The following is a 23396-nucleotide window of genomic DNA, read 5'->3' on the forward strand; positions in this document are numbered from 1 at the left end:
CGGGGGGGGGGGGGGCTAAAGAAAAGTTTGGACAAAAAAACTTCTCTCTTCCTCCCTTTCGCTCTATTTCTCCCTCTTTCCCTTCCTTCCCTTCTTTCTCTCTCCATCCCTCTTTCTTTCTTTCTTCCTCTCTTTTTTGCTCTCTTTCTCCCTCCTTCCCTTCCTCTATGTCTTTCTCTCTCCCTTGCTCTCTCTCTCTCTCTGAGTCTCTATTGCTATCTCTTTCTTGCTTTTTTCTCTCTTTCTTGCTCTCTCTCTCTCTTTCATTGTCTCTTGCTATATGTCTCTTTCTTTCTCTTTGCCTCTCTTGCTATCTCTCTTTCTTTCTTTTTCTCTCTCTCTGTCTCTCTTGCTATGTCTCTCTTTCTTTCTCTTTCTCTCTCTCTCTGCTTCTCTTGCTAAGTCTCTCTTTTTCTCTTGCTATGTCTCTCTTTCTTTTTCTCTCTCTCTGCCTCTCTTGCTATGTCTCTCTTTCTCTCTCTCTTTCTCTATCTCTCTTTCTCTGCCTCTCTTGCTGTCTCTCTCGCTCTGTCTCTCTTTCTCTGCCTCTCTTGCTATGTCTCTCTTTCTCTCTCTCTCTCTGCCTCTCTTATATGTCTCTCTCTCTTTCTTTCTCTCTCTCTCTCTCTCTCTCTCTCAGCTGACTGCAAGCGGGAGCCCTGACGGCGGCAGCTGGACATGCTGCTGGACACCGTATATGCCAGGCCCGCAGCGCTAGCATGTACAGCGTCCAGCAGCACATCCAACTGCCACCGTCAGGGCTCCCGCTTGCAGTCAGCTGAGAGAGAGAGAGAGAGAGCTCCCTCTCACCGCCACCTGGAGCTCCCTCTCACCACCGCCATCTCCCCGCGACTGCTTGCGGCCGCTTCAGCCACCACCACCCCCGCTCCCCCCGCCAGTGCCCTCCCGCCGGGCCCCAAAGGACACTTGCCGCCGACGCCAGAGAAGCTCCAGCTGGGCGGGGCGCTGCCGGTGCCTCCGATCTGGGGCTCCCACTCGCAGCTGTCCCTCGGCTCCTGCCTGATGCCGCGGTTTCTGGCGCTCTCCTGCTGGGCCCCAAAGAAGGAAGGCGAGAAAAAGGCGCAAAGAATGAAGCTGTCCTTCTTCCTGCCTTCCTTCTTTGGGGCCCAGCAGGAGAGCGCCGAAAACCGCGGCATCGAGCAGGAGCCGGGGGACAGCTGCGAGCGGGAGCTCCAGGTCGGCACCGGCAGCGCCCTGCCCAGCTGGAGCTTCCCTAGGAGCTTCGCAGCACACCTGGCCGTGTCTCGCGGCACACTAGTGTGCCGCGGCACACCGGTTGGGAAACGCTGCTCTAAGGCATAGAATGCATGCAGGAAGTATCTTCATCAATTCACTTTCTGGTAAAGAGATGTTCTTTGATTGGCTAGCCACGTTGTAACAACCATTCTGCTGAAGTATCCATGTTTTCAAAAACCTAACTGTAGCCAATGCGACCCCACCTCCATATTCAAAATCCATTTTACTAGGTTGTAAAAGCAGCCTAGATTAATTCTGCCAAATGGTTGGTAGCCTAATGGAATGGGAGAAATTCTCCAACCTTTTCTTTATCACTTTAAAAGCCTAGAGTATACAGTATATGCTAGTTTTAGTTATGAGAGAGATTTTTTTTTCTAACTTTATATCATTCTTGGGAAATTGTTTCAATCCAATTGTTTCAATTAATACTGGATACTTAATTTGTTTTCTTTAAGTGCAGCTGTAATTATGACCAAGTGGTGGATTGTTGTTGTTTTACTAAATATGGTATGATCTCCTTTTTTTTAAGGGTCTACCATCGGTCTTTAGTTTACTTACATAAAACTGTTAAATTGCAAAGGCTTATTTAAGGGATTTCTGGTTAATGAATAATGCATTTTTGAGTACCTCTAGTGGAAAAGCGGATTATAAATGATATATCATTTCTTTTTATATACACTGAGAGCATATGTACCAAAGGCAAATTCCTTGTGTGTCCAATCACACATGGCCAACAAAGAATTCTAATGTTAATGACTGTGGTGATAAAATTAATGATTATACTCTAAAAAATTTGATAATTTTTACTTATCCAGCATTTTTTAGAACAGTATTTTTCAAAGCAGCATCTATCAGACTGCAGCTTCCAGAATGACTTCAGCCTAGCTAATTATAAAGGCTAGGAATTGTATTTCCAGCTTATCTGGAGAGTTTTTCTAACTAGTGGAAAGCCAAACTTTTCCAAGTTTAGTCTTCCACTAATCAGGAAAAGCTCAACATTTAACCAAAAATAGATATCACAAGCAGGCTATGACCTAGTTTCTACACATCCTAATCCAGAAACGAAGTTTATTTCAGTCACGATTCAATGAAAAATGTGGGGAAATGTTTTAGAGGCAAGTAGACAAATTGACTTCAATTTTTAAAACATTGTAGTTCATTATAAATAGAGTAAAGGTAGCTAATGCCCACTTCTCAATTTTTGAGTATGCAAAAATAATTTTCAACAGATATTCAAAAGAAAATATAAACCTATGAGGGAATTAATAATTATTTGGTGAGAAAAACTAATACAGAAAACTAGTCCCTTAGAGAATTGATTCCCTGATGGATTCTATTCAAGGAGGGAATTGATTGCTTTAAATGATTTTTAAAGGATGTTGCCAACTCTGTTTTATTTTTGTACCAATGTGGTTTGGGTGCAGTGAAAATCCCTTCCTATATTCTCAAAGGAGAAATCTATATTTAGTGATTTGATCATCTCTGCTGTGGCCTTACAACTATAATCTCCTCAGATGAGAGAACTACGCACCTAAACAGCAATCATGCAGACTGAGGAAATGGCTGCATGTGGTTGCCTGAAGCTATTTTTCTGAGCCGGAGAGGAAACTTGAAGCCCTGGCAGTCCCTCTAGGTAAGGGAATGAATGTTATGTTACTCCAGGCTTCCCATAGAGGGAAGATTTTGATGGATCACAGATGCTAAGCTTCAGCTATGTGGCGTTGGCTTTGAAGACATAACTGGGCAATGTACCACCTAATTTCCAGCTCTAGCTAGTGGCTGGTATCCAAGATCTTTGGCTGCTCTGAATTCTCTGAGAAGTGACAAATTAACCTTAGTGCCAGAAATAGGTCAGCCTGTGCACTTAGAAAGAGGGTTCTACTGAGGATCTCTGTGAGATTTATGCTAGGCTTATCTAAACTATGTTTTCCCGATCCTCTTTATTCAGTGTGATTTAATGGTCTCCTCTCATAGTTTCCACCATGTACAATAACGGATATACAGTGATACCTCGTCTTACAAACGCCTCATCATACAAACTTTTCGAGATACAAACCCGGGGTTTAAGATTTTTTTGCCTCTTCTTACAAACTGTTTTCACCTTACAAACCCACCGCCGCCACTGGGATGCTCCGCCTCCAGACTTCCGTCGCCAGCGAAGCACCCGTTTTTGCGCTGCTGGGATTTCCCTGAGGCTCCCCTCCATGGGAAACCCCACCTCCGGACTTCCATGTTTTTGTGATGCTGCAGGGGAATCCCAGCAGGGGAATCCAGCAGCTCAAAAACGGGCACTTCGCTGGCAATGGAAGTCCAGAGGTGGGGTTTCCCATGGAGGGGAGCCTCAGGGGAATCCCAGCAGCGCAAAAACAGATGCTTCGGCTGGCAAAAGGGGTGAATTTTGGGCTTGCATGCATTAATCGCTTTTCCATTGATTCCTATGGGAAACATTGTTTCATCTTACAAACTTTTCACCTTAAGAACCTTGTCCCGGAACCAATTAAGTTTATAAGACAAGGTATCACTGTATTAAAAATGCAAAAGAATGAGAACAAAGCATGGTTTCAGATCATTCTTTCTAATTAGGCTGGTCATTGGTCATGGATGCTTTGTCAAAAGTCTCTTTAAAAAAGCATATAAATATAATAAAATCAGAGGTGAAATGCTTCCGGTTGACTCGTGCCTATCGGGCGCCAGAGAGCCAGTCGCAAAAGGAGCATGAGGCCTCACCCACCTACCCAGACACTGCCATTGGAGTTATTTTACCCTCTGCGCATCCGCAAAGTGGTATGCGCAGAGAGTGAAAGAATCCAAATGGCGGTGTCCAGGTGGGTGGACGGAGCCTTGCGCTCCCTTCGCGACCAGCTCTCCGGCAACCAATAGGCACGAGCAAACTGGGAGCATTTTACCCCTTAATAAAATATTTCTGTTGATGAAGTTAAATATTACATTGAAAAGAAGATAACAAAAAATCTCTGAATTCTGCTAGGAGGCATGAGTATGGGAGGGCTTTGTTTTTTAATCAAATAGCATTTTCTTTTAATTCTGGCTTTAAAGATAACCTCTTGATAACTTGAATGTGATGGGATTTCAGCCTGTTCTGTTTCCAACACTATGAACTGCTCTGGTTTTGCCTAGTAAAGAGTTTTAGATTTGGTCACTTATATTATGTTATGTTATTAAAAGTATGTGAAACTTCCTATTTGTTTGTAGCCAGTAGTGGAAAACAAATAGTTTAATATTTAATTAATTTAATCCTCATGTATTTAATAAATATTCTTCTCATAAAAATCATACAATATGGTGGCAAATTTTATAGGCACTCTTGGAGTTACCTATGAGGCTTTTGATATTACAAATTGCTACAACAGTAGAATATCTCTCTCTTGATGGAAAGGACCAAAACCTAAAGCCAATATTCCTCAGGGTTAAAGGGACGGCTCATGATGCAGTTGCTTTTCTCCTTCATCCCCCTTATATTGTCCTCCTTGAAAGTTACTTATTTCTCAAAGCATTGCTTCACTAAGAAGACCAAGTTCCTTTCCTGTTATCCTCCTTTGCTCTGATGCTGCTGATATTCCCGTGGCTACAGTCTCCTATTTCATGTTGACTTTGTAATGTCATCAGGTTATGACAGCTGTATGTAGTATTTTGATTTGCATCACACTTCTGCAGAGCCAAAATACTGTAAAGGAGAGATTTACTGCCTAGCCCTGCAGTGGCTTTATTTCCAAAACAGGATTCTTGTCAACCGCTTAGAGAGACATCTAGCTTTACAGATTAACATAACTAATTCTCCTGGAATTTTTTTCCCCCTTGCCTCCAACGTTTGGAGTTTATTTGTTTGTGTCTTCAGTGTTTTGCCAATGAGTGTGTTTGGATAAACCTGGCTGTAGGTTTTGTTTTAAAATAACCACATAGAAATTGTCTTTGAATAAAAGCAAGGACAGTATATATTTCATTTTTCTGGGTGCTGTTTTTGTTCGTTTAAAGAAAGCCTTTGCTCTTTCAAAATTGGGCTGCGGTGCTGTGTTATTGAGCTAGTAGTATTCAGATTTTGTATTTATTTATTCGATTTCTATGCCGCCGTTCTCCTGAGACTCAGGGCGGCTTACAATATGCTAGAAATCTACATAAAAACTGTATTCTGAAAAACCCACAATTAAAATTAAATAAACAAGTTCACATGTCACACAACCAACATATTCATTCATTAGGTGGGGCAAGATGTCAAAGTTTCAAAGGCCCCAAGCCTGCTGGCAGTGGTGGGTCTTCAAAGCTTTGCAGAAGGCAGGGAGAGTGGGGGGGGCAGTATGAATCTCTGGGAGAGCTCGTTCCCAAGGGCTGGGGCAGCCACAGAGAAGGCTCTTCCGCTAGACCCCACCAGACGACATTGTCTGGCTGACGGGACCTGGAGAAGGCCGACTCTATGGGCCCTGACCGGCCGCTGGGATGTATGAGGCAGAAGTCGGTCCCGTAAGTCAGTGTTTTTCAACCAGTGTGCCGTGAGACATGGTCAGGTATGCCGCGAAGCTCAGAGAGAAAGAAAGCAAGAGAGAGAGAAGGCAAGAGAGAAAGAAAGCAAGAGAGAGGGAAAGAGAACAAAAGAAAGAAAGAGAGAGAGAGAGCAAGAGAGAGAAAGAAAGCGAGAGAGAGAAAGAGAGGGAGGGAAGGAGAGAGAGAAAGACATAGAGGGACATAGGGAGGGAGAGAGAAAGAGAGCAAAAAAGAGAGGAAGGAAGGAAGAGAGAGAGAAAGCAAGAGAGAGAGAAAGCAAGAGAAAGGGAAAGAGAACAAGAGAAAGAAAGAGAGAGAGAGAGAGCAAGAGAGAGAAAGAAAGCAAGAGAGAGAGAGAAAGAGAGGGAGGGAAGGAGAGAGAGAGAAAGACATAGAGGGACATAGGGAGGGAGAGAGAAAGAGAGCAAAAAAGAGAGGAAGGAAGGAAGAGAGAGAGAAAGCAAGAGAGAGAGAAAGCAAGAGAAAGGGAAAGAGAACAAGAGAAAGAAAGAGAGAGAGAGAGCAAGAGAGAGAAAGAAAGCGAGAGAGAGAGAGAAAGAGAGGGAGGGAAGGAGAGAGAGAGAAAGACATAGAGGGACATAGGGAGGGAGAGAGAAAGAGCAAAAAAGAGAGGAAGGAAGGAAGAGAGAAAGAAAGCAAGAGAGAGAGAAAGCAAGAGAGAAAGAAAGTAATAGAGAGAGAAAGAAAGAGAGAAAGAAAGCAAGAGAGAGGGAAAGAGAACAAGAGAAAGAAAGAGAGAGAGAGAGAGAGCAAGAGAGAGAGAGAAAGCGAGAGAGAGAGAGAGGGAGGGAAGGAGAGAAAGAGAAAGACATAGCGGGACATAGGGAGGGAGAGAGAAAGAGAGCAAAAAAGAGAGGAAGGAAGGAAGAGAAAGAAAGAGGGATGGAGAGAGAGAGAAAGAAAGCGGAAGGAAGGGAGAGAAAGAGGGAGGGATAAAGAAATAGAGCGAAGGGGAGGAAGAGACAGAGAGAATTATTTTGTCCAAACTTTTTTTAGCCCCCCCCCCCCTCAATGTGCCCCAGGGTTTCGTAAATGTAAAAAATGTGCCACGGCTCAAAAAAGGTTGAAAATCACTGCCGTAAGTAATCTGGTCCCATGCCATTGCATACAGGATCAAGAAGACTAAACAGGACAGGTTTGATGACTCACATTCCCTATAGTTGGTTTCTCATTTTATTTCTTAACAGTAAAAACTGGGCATCTGATTGAAAGAACAAAACCTGTCTGGTTTGTTGTTGTTGTTGCTGCTGCTGCTGTTGCTGCTGCTGTTGCTGCTTGAAATCAAATTATGCTGGGTGGTTGGATTGCCTAGATGATTTTCTTATGTCTTTCTTTCTTTCTTCCCTGTCTTTTTGCCAGGAGCAAGTTGACGCTGCTGAAAGAGATGCTGGCCGGTTGTGGGGCAGGAACGTGCCAGGTGATTGTCACTACTCCCATGGAGATGCTCAAAATCCAGCTGCAAGATGCAGGCCGCATTGGTACCTTATTTCTCTCTACTTTCCTTATAGTGCTCATGAAATAACAGAAAATGCATCGATGATTCCTAATAATGGGGGAAAGCTAAGAGTGAGCTACTCTATGGGTAGAGGGACTTGAGGCAAGCTATCCTAACTTGAGATTTTACAGAGAGAAAAATGCAGTTTTCCCAAACCATCCATCTTGGGCATAGATTTGGACAAAAATTTCTACCATGTCCCGAAAATGAGCAGGAGTCATGGAAACACATTTTTTTCACCCATTGCAGTCAATAAAAGTCTTAGCAGGTTACAATCACAAATTTATTAAAACATCCATGGTACAATTACACATCTGCATAAATAATCACCAAAAGGTTTAAATAATTAAACTAAAGATAGAAATAGCTAAAAAACAGCAATAAATATAAGAAATGGATATTCTATTAAGAGTTAAAAGGTTGTTTAAATAGCCCCATTTTTAATAGCTGAATTCAATAATAAAGTTTAGGAATAAATTTGGAGTCTGACAAATTAGAGATATGATAACATCAGTTCCTCCCCTTTGTTTATGAAGAAGTATTTTCTTTTTTTTTGTCCTGGGTGATTTACCTCATGTATAGAACTCAAAGAAATGGATGTAGTGACAGATTTTATTTTCCTGGGCTCCAAGATCACCGCAGATGAGGACTGCAGCCAAGAAATTAAAAGACACTTGCTCCTGGGGAGGAAAGCTATGACAAATCTAGATAGCATACTAAAAAACAGAGACATCACCCTGTCAACAAAAGTGTGTATAGTCAAACCTATGCTTTTCCCAGTTGTAATGTATGGTTGTGAAAGTTGGATCATAAGAAAGGCTGAGCGCCAAAGAATTGAGGCCTTTGAATATGGTGCTAGAGAAGACTCCTGGAGTCCCTTGGATTGCAAGGCAATCAAACCGGTCAGTCCTAGAGGATATCAATCCTGACTGCTCTTTAGAAGGCCAGATCCTGAAGATGAAAGTCAAATATTTTGGCCAGGGTGGCACAGCAGGTAGAGTGCTGTACTGCAGGCCACTGAAGCTGACTGTAGATCCGTAGGTCAGCGGTTCAAATCTCATCACCGGCTCAAGGTTGAGTCAGCCTTCCATCCTTCCGAGGTGGGTAAGATGAGGACCCAGATTGTGAGGGCAATATGCTGGCTCTCTTAAAAAGTGCTATTGCCAACATGTTGTAAGTCTAAGGAGAAGGGTGGTATAAAAATTGAATAAATAAATAAATAAATCTAATGGAAAGGAAGGACTCACTGCCTAATGCTGAGAAAGATTGAGGGCAAAAGAAGAAGGGGACGACAGAGAATGAGGTGGCTGGATGGAGATACTAAAGCAGTAGAAACATAGAAATAGAAGATTGGTGGCAGAAAAAGACCTCATGGTCCATATAGTCTGCCCTTATACTATTTCTTGTATTTTATCTTAGGATGGATATATGTTTATCCCAGGCATGTTTAAATTCAGTTACTGTGGATTTATCGACCACGTCTGCTGGAAGTTTGTTCTAAGCATCTACTACTCTTTCAGTAAAATAATATTTTCTCATGTTGCTTTTGATCTTTCCCCCAATTAACCTCAGATTGTGCCCCCTTGTTCTTGTGTTCACTTTCCTATTAAAAACACTTCTCTCCTGAACCTTATTTAATCCTTTAACACATTTAAATGTTTCAATCATCTCCCCCCTTTTCCTTCTGTCCTCTAGCGCAGGGGTCCCCAACCACCGGGCCGCGGACCAGTACCGGGCCGCGGGGCATGTTGCACCGGGCCGTGGAGTCAGCAGCTGCCAGTCCTCCTGCCACCGCCCCCTCCCTCCAGTGCTTCATCTCCCGCTGGGAAAGAGGCCTCGGGAGGCAGGTTCTGCCGGCCACAGGGCGATGGACGGGACAGAGGGGCGGGAAGGACCGGGAGGCTCAAGCCTCTTTTGGCTTCTGCCGTGGCACGCCTTTGCGTTTTTGGCTGGGGGGGGAGGCAGGAGGGCCGGCCTGACCCCCTCCCTCCAGCGCTTCACCTGCCGCCGGGCAAGAGGGTTTGGGAGGCAGGTTCTGCCGGTCACAGGGCGATGGCGGGAAAGAGGGGCGGGAAGGACCAGCACCCCCATGCTTAATCCCGCCCCCAACCACACCCTTTTCCGCCCCCACCGGGCCATAGAAAAATTGCCTTGCTGAAACTGGTCCCTGGTGGAAAAAACGTTGGGGACCACTGCTCTAGCGTATACAGATTGAGTTCATTAAGTCTTTCCTGATACGTTTTATGCTTAAGACCTTCCACCATTCTTGTAGCCCGTCTTTGGACCCGTTCAATTTTATCAATATCTTTCTATAGGCGAGGTCTCCAGAACTGAACACAGTATTCCAAATATGGTCTCACCGGCGCTCTATATAAGGGGATCACAATCTCCCTCTTCCTGCTTGTTATACCTCTAGCTATGCAGCCAAGCATCCTACTTGCTTTCCCTACCGCCTGTAGGTGTGAGCTTAAAAAAATAGGAAGGCCTGGAGAAACATTGTCCATGGGGTCACAATGGGTCGAACATGACTTCTCAACTGACAACAATAGAACTCTTTCAATGAAACTGGATCTTTTAAGTATTTAGATAGTGGAGAAAAGACAGGAAAAACAATACCTTTCTTGTGGTAGTAAATTATTAAACTGGAGAACTCACACAAGGAAGAGAATTAGTCACTATTGATGCTTTTATTCAACTTCTTCTCTTCCCCACTTGTACAGTTGCCCTCTGAAGCCCTAGAGGTGTATTAGTTTTGCCTTATTCAAGTTTTATGTGCCACTTTTCTAGTTCTACACACATATACACACTTTTTTTTGATGGACTAAATATGTTAAAGGGTTAAATAAGGTTCAGAAGGGAAGTGTTTTTAATAGGAAAGTGAACACAAGAACAAGGGGACACAATCTGAAGCAACATGAGAAAATATTATTTTACTTAAAGAGTAGTAGATGCTTGTAACAAACTTCCAGCAGATGTGGTTGGTAAATGCACAGTAACTGAATTTAAACATGCCTGGGATAAACATATATCCATTGTAAGATGGATAAAATAGTATAAGGGCAGACTAGATGGACCATGAGGTCTTTTTCTGCTGTCAGTCTTCTATGTTTCTATGACTTGTCTATTTTAAAACAACCAGGTACTCAATCTGAGTGTAGAGCAGGAAAAGGATGAATATGTGTGCTCTGAAATGGTGGGACACTCTTCACTTACTATATTAAATGTTAATTTTACTGATTCGGCAATGTTATGTGGTGAAACCATTCCTGAATGGTTCACTACACATTCAAATCTACACCTTCCATTTGGAGGTGGAAGTGTTGGGATGTGGGTCCCCAAGCCAACAGTCCATAATGCTTGTGGGAGCCACTTTTGCCTCCTTCTGGAGTGATGTTGGTGTGGGACATAGAGTTGAATGAAAAATGACTGCTATTGTTGGAGCCGAGTCAGCCACACTGTTCATTTATTTCCTAGAGCCTCAGTCTAGTATAGACATTATGTCAAGCTAGTCTGTTGTGAACGAGCACCACACTATATTATCTCTTATCTTGCTTCTTTTTTCCTGTCTCTGCATTTCTCAGTTCAAATAATGCAGATTCTTTTATTATTGTTATTATTTGCAGACAATTGTCACTGTGTCACAAAGGTTGACATAAGTATCTCAGTGGCTCAGAAGCTATTTTAACTCTATACACTTAAGCTTTGGTAAGACTTCGTGCAGCCTACTCTGTGGCAAAAACCCAGAAAGATTACAGTGAGAATAATGGGGAAAGCGCAGGGTCTAGATCTTAAACATAAATTAAAATGGCTGCCCCTGGTTGGTGCCCTCATCTGATAACAGTAGACATTCAGAGAGGGAAAAGTAAAACTTTTAAAAGATTGAGATTAAAGGTAATTTTTGGGATCTGGCAAGATCATAAAGCTTGTAAATACAAAGCTCCCGAAAAGCATCTGGCTTTTCTGAAGCAGTTAAGAAACAAATTTCAGAAGTGATTAGAAAAGGAATTATATGAAGACTGAAATTCTGGCCACATCTGGGGTTGTACGTCTGGATAATAATAATATTACCCAGCTAATTCAAAGGCTGAGTGTTGACAGTTTGATTAAACCAACATATAAAGTCTGAGGAATAGATATTCTTTTTTCACATCAGTCCAAGCTTGATATACAGTAGCATTTTTTTTAAAAGATAGAAGGATTCTAGATCTTTCAAATATAGTATATCAATACATTAGCATATAAATACAGTATACTGGTCTTCCAGAAACTTGGTAATAGCTAACCAATAAAAAATTACAAATGAGCATACCCCTGGCATAGGTACCAAGGTAAATAAGAACATGCAAAATTCTTGTGTCTTGTGCTTCATTTATTCTGAGGCCAGAGAAGAATATCATTTTAACTGCTTAATCATCTGTACAGTATTGGTTTCCACTTGTGCTGCATCCTCAGACTAAAATGGAAGAATCTAAGTGGTTTTGCGGTTTTGCTTCCTCTGCAGCTGCTCAGAAGAAGTCCATGATAGGACAAGCTCAGCTCAGCCCATCATCCGCTGGGGCTGCAGAGTCGGTGGTAGAGACGCGAATGACAGCGATGCAAATCACAAGAGATTTGCTTCGGAGCAAAGGCATTGCAGGACTGTATAAAGGACTTGGAGCCACGCTGCTCAGGTTGGCATTTTCTCCAGATGCACAGACAACCACTTCAGGGGCATGTGTGTGTGTGTGTGTGTGTGTGTGTGTTTAGGCAAAAGGTCCTACCTTATGGAAATTCCCACCTTTGAACACTTGGCTCTATCCCTGTTCAGAAGAAATCATGTGTTTCTGTCAGAAGTGTTCTACTTATTATTTCTGAGGTATAGCTTGCTGCTGATTTAGTTAGTCTCAAAAGATTTATTTGCATGCGTTCTGTCGAGCTCTCTGGTAGAATCCTCCCGAAAATTCACAGGTACAAATTTCAGACACACACGCGTTTGAAAATTGAAAACAATGTTCTTTATACCGAAAATGCAAATAAACAAAGCACTCTTTTTGTATAGCAAAGAGCACTCCTCTCCAAACAAACTGATAATTTGTACAAGTCCCTTATCAGTTCTGTGATACTTAGCTTGCAGCTGTGAGGCAATTCACAGTCCTTCTTCTTTCACAAAGTGAAACACCCTTTGCTCTGGTTTAGTTTCAAAGCAAGGAAAAATCAGCACACAAAGGTCAAAGTCAGTAAAGCAGTCACGAAACACAACGATCAGATAATCCTCCACAATGGCCAAACCCACAGGCTGCTATTTATAGCAGCCTCACTAATTACCACAGCCCCACCCAACCACAGGTGGCCTCATTTTCTTTGATAATAATCTCTCAGTTGTTGCTGCCTATGCATCGCTCTCCGCATGCGTGGCTGTATCATTAACTCTTGTTCTGAATCCGAGGAGGAGCTAGATAATTGATCTCCTTCTGAGCTGTCTGCCACACTCACCTCCTCCCTGTCACTCATGTCTTCTTGGTCAGAGGAGCCTTCATCAGCTGATTCCACTGGGACAGCCTGCAGCATGTGAATGTCTGTCCCACATCCACAGTCCTTGGGGCAGGAGCTGGGCCAGAGCTAACCACAACAGCATGTAAACTGGAGACAAGAAAATATTATAGGAGAGAAGAAGGGGCTCAGCTGGAAAGGGGTGGATCTAAATAAGCACCATTTCCTTCACTTGAGTGTTCTGTAGTCAGGAAAGCCAAAAATGGATGCTTTGTGGAGTAGCTTTAAGGAGCTAAATGCAAGTATAAAGTGAGAAACAGAATTACTTTCTCAATGCACCTATCAGATAGTTATAATGAACCTGTGTGGCCACCTAGTGCTATTATGAGGCAGAAAGAAACAGCTTTTCAAAAATCCCACTCATTTTGTGCCTTTCTACTTGTAGGGATGTCCCATTCTCCATTGTTTATTTTCCACTATTCGCCAACCTGAATAACCTGGGGCAGAAGAGCCCTGACGTCAAAGCTCCTTTCTATGTCTCCTTCCTGTCTGGATGCGCAGCAGGCAGCACAGCAGCAGTGGCTGTCAATCCTTGTGATGGTAAGTACTTTTTGTAGCATTCGTTGTGGGTGCAGAGGCAGGAAGTCCTAAACTAAAAACGATCGACTTTCCTTAGAAAACTTCTATGAAACTATCCCTAGCATTATTATTTCTTGTCATGACTCCAAGTAGACCTAACTCTAACTGTAGTTTCATTGGAAATGGAATTTCCCTATTTATTTTAATGTGGTTCAGACTCAAATCAGAAAGGAAATCTGTCAATGTTGTTTCTTTAGAAAACCTCTAAGAATCTATTCCTATCATTACGTTTTGGCATTACAGTACTCCAAGGAGAATTAAGCTTAGACTCTTTTTCTTTGTGAATGGGATTTTCTTCTGTATTCTCCTGTGGACCAAAACCAACTCTGAATGAAAAAACATGATTTTCTTTAAAAAACCTCTAACATATCCCTACCATTAACTGTTAGCCATGTCTCCCAGAAGATCAAACACTACCGTAAATCTAATTCTAAACCTAACCTAGATTCATTTTTATTGGCAATGGGGTTTTCCCATGTATTTTACTGTGGTCCACAAACAACTGTGGACAAAAAATTGTCACCAGCAATTTTCTAAGAAAACTGCTAAGAATATTCCCTATTAATTCTTTTCAGCTATTACTTCAAGTAAACCTAACAAGCTTAGTTTCATTTGTCTGACAATGGGATTTTCCCCGTGTATTAATTGTGGTTCACAAATAACTCTGAAAAAAAGCTGCCAACATCTTTTTCCATTGAAAACCTCATGAGTGTTAGGGACTGAAAATTCTTACCCCTTCTTTTGTTTTTATTTTACAGAGAAGTAGGGAGGGTCTCTTCTGAAATGGTCCCCATTCCTCTTTTCCTTTTGCAGACTGAGATACATTTACATGAGAATGTCTAGGCTCAACTCTTCCTTCTGTCTCCCAAAGTCACTCACACAGCCCATTATCCAAACTCCTTATTGTCAAATAACGTATTGTTAATTCTAAGAGGAATATTCTAAATCAAGATTAAATATTGGTATGGTCTTGGAGTGAGAATTGATAAGATCCTTTCCAGCACATTTTGATTGATTAAATGGAAGTATCTGACACAATTGAAAAACTTGCAAAAAATAACTTGACGCAAATTAAGGCACCGATTATAACAAACAACTACTATATATTTTTGCAGTAATCAAGACAAGACTTCAGTCCTTGCAGAGAGGAGTCAATGAGGACACATATTCAGGGATAATAGACTGTACCAGGTAAATAATTGCTATCTGAAGGGTTAATGAGTAGTTAACAGAGGATTAGAAATGGAAGAATAGTATCTTGAGAGTGGCTGGCATAAAACTTGCTATTGTTTCATCAAGCAATCATCGAATGATTCAACTATGGGGGGTAGCGGGAACCTCTATGGCGATGTCTTCCACTTTGCAACTGGTCCAAGATAAGATCCAAGATTCCACTGGTGCAGATTTAGGGTATTATCCTTGTTGTCTGTTGAGATTTCAGTGACTTGGGTCAGGTCTATGGTTACCATGGTGATCCTTAACCACCCCATACTCCATGTCACTCGCAAGAAACTAAACCCCAAGAAATAGAACCACAGAGACCGAATTCTTGCTACAAGCATGGAGGCCAGTACAACAAGGGCTCTCTAAAGCCCATATTGAAGAGATTTACACATCTGGTTATCTCCAGAGCAGAGCTTCTGAAAACTTTCAGGACCACCTGGATTGCAATTGTTATCCCCACCCCATTTCATGTTCAACATAGAACATGGACTCATGGTCAAAAGAAGTACTTTCTCCCCTGGGCCCCTTCTCAGAGGAGATGTGTAAACCTGACATGCAAAGTGGTTGATCTGATACTGGCTTGGCATGTTTGCCAACTCCAGACGGCTTTTTGTGTGTGTATAGATTAATGCAATGTATTCAACAAACTGTTATTAAAACCAATCATGGTTTAACATGATATTTGAAGCCAGTGGTGACTTAATCTCTTTTCTCTGTGTCTTTTTCTAGGAAAATTTGGCGGAATGAGGGTCCCTTGGCCTTTTTTAAGGGGGCATATTGCAGAGCCTTGGTCATTGCCCCACTCTTTGGTATTGCACAAGTTGTCTATTTCATCGGCATTGCTGAATTCTTCCTCGACATGTTTCCACGGCGTCGGGATTAACCTCTCAGCCTTCTTCTCATCCAATTGGAATTCATTATAGTATTTTTTGTCATTGTGATGTCAGAGCAACGGCACAAAGGGTTCCAAGCAGTAATCGTGGGAATGAATGTTATCTCTAAAGTTATTTTTCCTAATATCAACGTGAGGAGGGATACCTAAAATAGTCATATCTGTTTTTTAATTATCAATTTTAAAGACACTGCTTAACACAGTCTGACTGGCCTGCTGTTCCTCTTGTCTAGTGGAAGATGAGGCTCCTCTCTCCTAATTTTCTGGAACTGCCAACAATTCAGGAAGGAACAAAAGAACAGGACGTGCTTCTATGCCTCTATTCTTGGGGTTAGGTCTCTGGAGAAAAGAATCGATTGGTACCCAATAAAAGGGAGGTCAGTTTGACCCAGGCAATTACTGAGATCAAAATATTCGTTTTTAGATGAGTCTCCCAAACATCCCTTCTCCAAATTAGCTGGACCTAATGAACTTTTGAAAATTAAGAGAGGGCAAACGGAAAGCTGCATCTTAATGTTTTGATTTTATGAATGGATCACCTTCATTATAAGTACATGCGGGAAAATGTAATCAAGACAACTGCATTTGCCCTCTGAAACCTCGTCTTTTGGAAATGTCCAGGGTCATGAATTATCTGTGAGCCATGACAGTTGGGGGAAAGCAAATTGTTTGAATTAATTTAAAATACATACATGCTGGATTAAACTTCTAGTCTAGTAACATAAATATTCCTGTCTTTCAGCCTGAGATGCTGCTCTCCATGCTACTATTCACCCCATTCCAAGTTTCACGTGTCTGTGTCTTTTAACTTGTGTATAGAATGTGTTTATTGCTCCCTTATTTTTATTTGGGATCATAGTAAGGCCAAAGGTAACTGAACTCTCTTGTGGCTGGTCAGTGCTATAAAAAAGCTGGGGAAAACCTTCTATGTTTCTTTAGACACACCAAAGTCAAAGAAGTTTAGCCTATATATCAGCAGATTATCATTCCCCCCCAAAAAAACAAATTGCATTTTTGAGATTCCAGTTTTTATTGTAAAGGGGAAGTTTGCATATTTATTATTTTTTTTAAGTCATCGATGCATATATGTTCTCATTTTAAGCTGGTTTTCTGTTGTTTTTCCCTTATATTTACTATTTCAGTGGAAAAAGCCATTCCGTTATTGGTTCTTTCTTTCTTTCTTTCTTTCTTTCTTTCTTTCTTTCTTTCTTTCTTTCTTTCTTTCTTTCTTTTGTTCTTGGCCTTGGTTAGTTCTCTCAGCTGCTTTTCTTTGAACATCCTCTCTGAATATTGGGAGACATTGAAAGACAATTTAAAAAAAAACCAAAATATTTTTCTTTTAAAACTATAACACTCTTATTCTTAGAATAGAAGCTATATTTAATAATTTGGCACAGATTTTTCTTTTAAGTCCTTTTATAAGCATTTAATCATGATTTAAAACTTCTTTTGCAATATTTCTTTCACCCAGCTAACCCGACATCACTTCAAAAAAAAAAGAGAACGCCTTAAAGTTTCACTGTAAAACCAAGAAATATAATGGCACATAATATTTGAGTTGATTGCAACAATATATTTTGATATTTTTGAAAAAGAAATTAAGCAAAATTTTGGGTTTTTAGGAAGCACAAAATTAGGATTAGTTGATGCACTTTAACAAGTAATGTTTAGAACCTTATTTTAATTAACATTTGGTTAAATGAAAACTTTAAAAATATGATTGTCGGTTTTTTTTAAAAAAAGAATCAAATGTTTAATTTCCTCTACAATAGTGTCTACAAGATTAATAGTCTGTGATTCTATTTTAATTCCAAGTAAACCTTTGCTTGGGCGGAAGCATAGATAAAGAAAATTATTTATACCTCAGCTAGGGCCAGATTCATAAAATTGCCTCTAGATTGCAGCTGCATGCTTTTATCAGGAAGTTTTCCTGCTGAGTTGTGAGTCAGCAGTACTGCTGGAAAAGGAGAAGAAGAACTATTTTGGGGTAAGGAAAATTTTACCAGGCCCTAGATGTAGTAAAATAAGGTGTCACTATTTCACAGGCCTTCATATTATCCAGCAATGTAACACTTAATGCTAATATTTTTAAGGCATACTTATGCTGCAGAGACAATGTAATTGGAGTGTGATTAATGTTGTCTGAATGCTTGTCTGTAGAGCCATAGTTAGCTGGGTTCTTCTCTTGTAGGGAAATTATGAATCACTGCCGTATTAACAGTTTCTTAGGTTTCATGATTTCCAAAGGTTTACTCGCAAGTGCTCACTTTAAAAACAAACCCTCAAAATGTGACTTCAAACATATTTTAAGTTGTAGTCGTTTCTTTGTCTCGTTTTAACAGATTTGAGTTATTTACTTAAGGTCCAAGAGCTTTGACAAGCCTCTTGTAACTTATGGTGACTTTTGCACATTCCATGTAACACAGTTGTACTTAGGATAATCTTGATAAAGCAAAAAGATTGAACTGACAATGAATTGCTTGTATTATTTTTAAATATGTGATGCTGTGTGCTATTTAGCCTGTGACAGCCAACAGTGGTTAAAGTTTGCAATGAAAATAAGATGATGTCCATAGGTGAACTGCTGCTTATTTTTATAGTGAGCTTCCCATTGGTTTTCTTTATCAATCTGTATTTCAATTTTTGCATGAAAGCACAGGGACTTATCAGCAAGTAAAAAGCTCTCTTAATTGCATGCTTGGAAGATGGGGCGCTGGAGGTGAGTTCCTACCACCAAGGTGGCCACTTAGTACAGTAGGATTGGGGACTGCCTTACAAGAAAATTGTGTAGGCCCTACCTCTAGCAATATCCACCTAGAGTTTGGGTGGTGATGATCCCTAGGAAGGGAAGTTGATGTATGTTAAACTGAGGTCGAATAGAAGTTAATGGTGGTGGGTTTTTAATAGAATTATGAGGATGTGATTTTGAGCTTTTTCTCCTTTTACTTTTGGCATATGATAGAAGACATTACGTATAACATAAAATGCAAATATACATTCCGGTCTCCATAAACTTGTTATCTAATACATGATATCACATTTTATATTGTTCCCCACCAGTGTAACATCAATATAAAGCTCGATCCTAAATCTAATCATGTGCTGGTTGGTTATCATTTTTTAAATTGTCTCTGACTACATTTTTGTCTGTACTCACAGAGTACAAGGGGGTTAGCAGGTAATATGTCTTAGCTACTGCATGCTAACTGAGAAGCAACAAATTTTCAGGACTATGTTTCATTTACTAAATATGGATTGATTATTCTTGATCTTGTGCAGAAGAGATCAGAAAGGACTCTGGTTGATTAAATAATAGTACCATTATTAAACATGATAATAGCAGATATAGGCTACTAGTAGCTGGATACCCGTGCTTCGTTATGAAACTATGTGATCTGGCTTGATAAATTGACAGTTAAATTTTGAAAATTAATAAGTAGCTACAATCGGGCTTTATACATTGACACTTAAAGCTTGAAAATTTATATAGAATGTATAACTTCTTAGTATCAGAGCATGTTAATATAAGGCAACCGGCAGTTGGAACAGAGTTCTTTTCAGGTGGGGAGGGGGAATAGAATGTCTAAACTCCCAGTCTGCAGGCTGGATGAGTCACCCGCTTGCCACGCCCACACCTGGTTTAGTGAAGGAATATCATCAGAGCGTGTTAATATAAGGCAACTGGCAATTGGAACAGAATTTTTTTCAGGTGGGGAGGGGGAGTAGAACATTTAACTTCTTAGCATCGGAGCATGTTAATATAATATTGTATATTAAAAATATTAATGATCTGATGGTCATTTCAAAAAACTTTCTTAGCAAGCACCTAGAAGCCAAGTGAAACATACGTGCCAAATTTCAAGTTTGTAGGCTTTACGATTCTGAAGATTTCGTGATGAGTGAGTGGTATTTGGCTTTTATATTTATATAGATACAGATTTGATGATCCCTTCTCAAGTTCTAAAAATATATTGCTATTTAATTAAAATGGGTATTGTGGATTAAACATCATTTTAAAAGCTGACGGGAGGGGGGGGGGGTCCGGAAGAGATTTGAAGGCTGCAATGATTTTCCTCCAGGAAAAAATGTCCCCTTTTGTTACATTCCTCTCATTTCAAATCTCTTCTCTTAATGCAAATCTGGCATTAACTGCCATTATTAATATTTTAACAAAGCTTAAGCCAGGTTCTGTGGGGGAACATAGTGGGTGACATTAACAGGGAAAGGGGTATCACAGATGACTTTTGTGTCCTTCTGAATAAAGCCTATTTCATGAATGGGAATTCATTTTATTAGTACTTCGAACTATTTTAAAATAAAACTAGAGATAGACTCTCCTGTAAATTATTATGTAAGCTAAAATGAACATACATTCTTTACTTTCTGAGCTTCTACGGAAATCTTTTGCATTAGGAAAATTTAAAGCTGAAGGTAACAAAATAGTAAAATTTGATTCTAAACTTTCCATCTATCAACAATTGATTTTTGCCACAAAACATTATTAAGCAACATTTAAATACAGATAAAACCATCTTATAAACAAAGCAAACTAATAAATATACTCAAAACCCATTGGTGTCAGGTTTTCTTCTCATATGCACCTTGTCCTTTGAAATTTAAAAAGCAATTAGATTCTGTGAAAATTAAAATGATTTAAAATTAATTATTACAATATAATGTAGAACTTGGGGAAAAACCATTAGCAGATTCATTTAATTATGCATGATTCTGATTTACAGAAATCAGTGAACTTTTATTGAGTAACAACAGCAGAAGAAAATATCTCTTACATACAGTTTTCTGTACTTTAAATTATTGATTAGGGATGTTAGTTATATAAAGAGCTGTTTTTCATAGAATATTATTTTTTCTGAAAAGTTATTTTCAGTAGACTCATCAGTAGAGCATACAGTATTTTTAATGATTAACCAAATCTACGCTCTTTTTTTAAAAAAAGAAATTGTCCCAAACCAAGCCAAGACGCTTATTAAAAAATTATGTAAATCTCTAACTGGAATTATTTCTGAATTTAAAGCTAAAAGTCTCTCGTGCTTCAAATGTTTATTAAAAGATACATTTGCTGATTGCTTTTTCTGAAAACTCAGGCCTTGCTTTAACAAGGCCTTGAAAGTGGGCTTGTTAAATGCTTTTTTTATTTTTTTAAAAAAATTGGGAAACAATACTAGCTTTTATTCCTCTCACAAATATGCAGTAGCTTCTATATGTAACATTCTGTCAAAAGTCTCGTCAGTGAAGGTCAGATTTTAGACCATATTTTAACAGTATAATTTTTAAAGCTAATAGATATACTGCATTATAGCTGAGTAGGATCTTTTTCATGTGCAGCTTTGTCTTCCCACTACATTAGATGGGAAAATGTTTTAATACTGCCATGTCCTCCTTTGCAAGTGCTTATGGTTCAGCCGTCAAGAAGAGAGCATATTGGTCCAGAACAGCCTGCATCTATGGGGTAGGATATAAGCATCCGATACTGATGAGATGGAGAGTGATTCCTGCTTTGAGCTAAGAGCGTATAGATGTAGCTAGAGATGCTAATACTCTAGGACATATGTGCAGAGCTTTGGACAGTCATAGAGGATAGCTTTGACCTTCAATTTAAGGACATGCCATGGGGCAGAATGAAAATAGGAGTTCAGTAATGGGAGAAAGAAAGTAAAATAAAGAATTGGAAAGCCCATGGGAACCAGTGGACAAAGAGTTCTGGCTCATTTTCTCTATTTGAAAATTAATAAATAATGGAGTACATTTGTTTCTGAATTGACTTGAAAGACTTTCTGAATGTTTTGCTATTAAATCCATCTGTTATTGAAAAATCAGTACAGTTCATTGATTCCTCCCACCATCAGATCTTCTGTTGATGTAATGAACTTATACATTAGATTCTGGGTAGATCTGATACTTTCCCCCCCCATCAAAATTTCTGCTATAAAACCAGATGTAATGTTAATTAGGAAATGCACATTTTCCCTGATCAGATCCTGTGCTTTGTGCCATCTCTCCCTCTGTTCATCTATTAAATGAATTTTATCAATTGTTTTTCAATTATAATTTCTTTGAATCTGGGTGTCTGCATGCATTGAAAGTACCTGACATTGAGGCTTAGTTGCCTAGAAAAAAAAATGAATCAGAAGAAAGAATATCACATTTAGGTACACCCAGAGGATAATAATATCTCTAGGATCCATATTAATAGAGGAGCATGATGAAAAGACAGTGGCATTGGTAACATTTAGGGAGGTAATTTAAAACAAGTTCACTGCTGATTTGAACCAAGCTAACAAGGCTAAAAGAGGCAGTAACAAAATGTGAATTTAAAACCTCATTTAATCTGATGCAAATTACATGGGGGGGAAAAGAGGCATAAAAATAATACAAAATCATTAAAGTTGGCCATCAAATGTGTGTTGATAATCTTTGCTGCTACACAACTGAAATTGAACAGTGGTTCCAGAACCACATATAAGATCTTGCTAAGGATGGGGTGCCGAGATTTGGATCTCTGCTCTAGACATTGGTGCGATATTAACACAAATCTATGATTTCTCTTGTTCCCTTATTTTTCCATTTGGGCAGGGTTTCCAATAGCATCTGTGGAACCTTAACATTGAATAATGTTACTAAATTTGGGAAAACTTTGCTATTGAAAGCCTTGCAAGTTTTAGGGCAGTTGAATGCAACATTTCGTGCAAGATACTGGAGTTATCCTGTGAGATCTTAGATATTGTAATCATTGAACTTTGCAGATATTTATCATTATTGTATTACCCTTGTTTACGTACCAGTGCCTTTGTATGAAATAGTGCCTGGAAAAATGTCCAGTTGATACTTCATGATGCAGCAACATTTGGACGACATGGCTGTTAATTTGAATGTTGTTTTCCCAATATAATTTGCTGAAATCTTTCAGATTTCAGACAACACTTACTATGAAATTTACCATATTGAGGAGGGAAAAAATCTAGTTGCTATTTGTATTTGATTTTTAAAGGATGCTAATGTTTAAGGTGCTATAAGATTCCTTGTCACTTTTGCTTCTTCAAAACTTTCTAAGCATTGTGCTGATAGTCATTTGCTGCTATGAAATGGATTGTAGTACTTGATATGTATATTACAGCTCTGTTGTATAAATACAAAAAACAGCTAATTAAGCTATTAAGAATCCTGTTATGTTACTGTGTAGTAGCTTGTGATATATTCTTATGACATGAAAAGAAGTAAATATCTAGTGATATCTGTATAATATTGCAGTTTTCTTGAAACATGGGATCAGTTTGAAAAGATTAAATTTTAAATTTCCCATTTTTCTGATGAAACCTGCCATATGAGAATGGGAATTAATATTTATAGCTTTGTATCATGTCACTGTAACCTTACAAGGAAGTCTAAGGAATTAATTCAACTGCTTGAACCACTGAGAGCTTGAACAAAATGACAAATGGAATATACTGTACATTTACGATTTTTAAAAACTCGTGTTTTGATCACATTTTGATCATTGGTTGTTGCAAATCTTTTGGCCAGTGAATGTGTTTTGAATATAAAATTAAGACATACTTGAAGTCAACCTCAAAATTTAAATGGCCTGTTAAATATATGAATGATGCTTCATCATTAGAGGGAAGAGGCTTCCTTCTTGGAAGAAAAAGAAGACCTTGAAAATCAGCTTACCTTTAATTTTTAAGTATGGATTTTCAGTTCCATCTGGTCCCTGTCATAGTCTATTAAGACAACTCAAAGTTATAGCCTGATTCTTTTGTATTTTTTTCGACCTCTGCCTTCTCTACCTGTCCAATCATTTGTGTCTGGATGGACTGCAAAGCCTTTTTTGTGTTCTGCCCCTTGCCATTCTCCATAGGAGGTAGAGCCATCATCCATGATGTGTTG

The 23396-nt window shown here is 39.6% G+C and overlaps 1 protein-coding gene across 1 annotated transcript in view; it reads left to right on the forward strand.

Annotated features, from left to right (window-relative positions):
* The window catches only part of SLC25A22 (solute carrier family 25 member 22), a 93653-nt gene extending 75067 nt beyond the window's left edge, over positions 1–18586 (forward strand). Inside the window, exons 6-10 of the mRNA XM_070765402.1 lie at positions 7132–7250; positions 11769–11937; positions 13182–13336; positions 14491–14566; positions 15329–18586. Coding sequence (XP_070621503.1) covers positions 7132–7250; positions 11769–11937; positions 13182–13336; positions 14491–14566; positions 15329–15482 — 673 coding nt within the window. The 3' untranslated portion in view covers positions 15483–18586. The remainder of the gene's footprint in view (positions 1–7131; positions 7251–11768; positions 11938–13181; positions 13337–14490; positions 14567–15328) is intronic.
* The last annotated feature ends 4810 nt before the right edge of the window (positions 18587–23396 follow it).

The sequence above is a fragment of the Erythrolamprus reginae genome, chromosome 1 (genome assembly GCF_031021105.1).
Source record: "Erythrolamprus reginae isolate rEryReg1 chromosome 1, rEryReg1.hap1, whole genome shotgun sequence".
Taxonomy (NCBI): domain Eukaryota; kingdom Metazoa; phylum Chordata; class Lepidosauria; order Squamata; family Dipsadidae; genus Erythrolamprus; species Erythrolamprus reginae.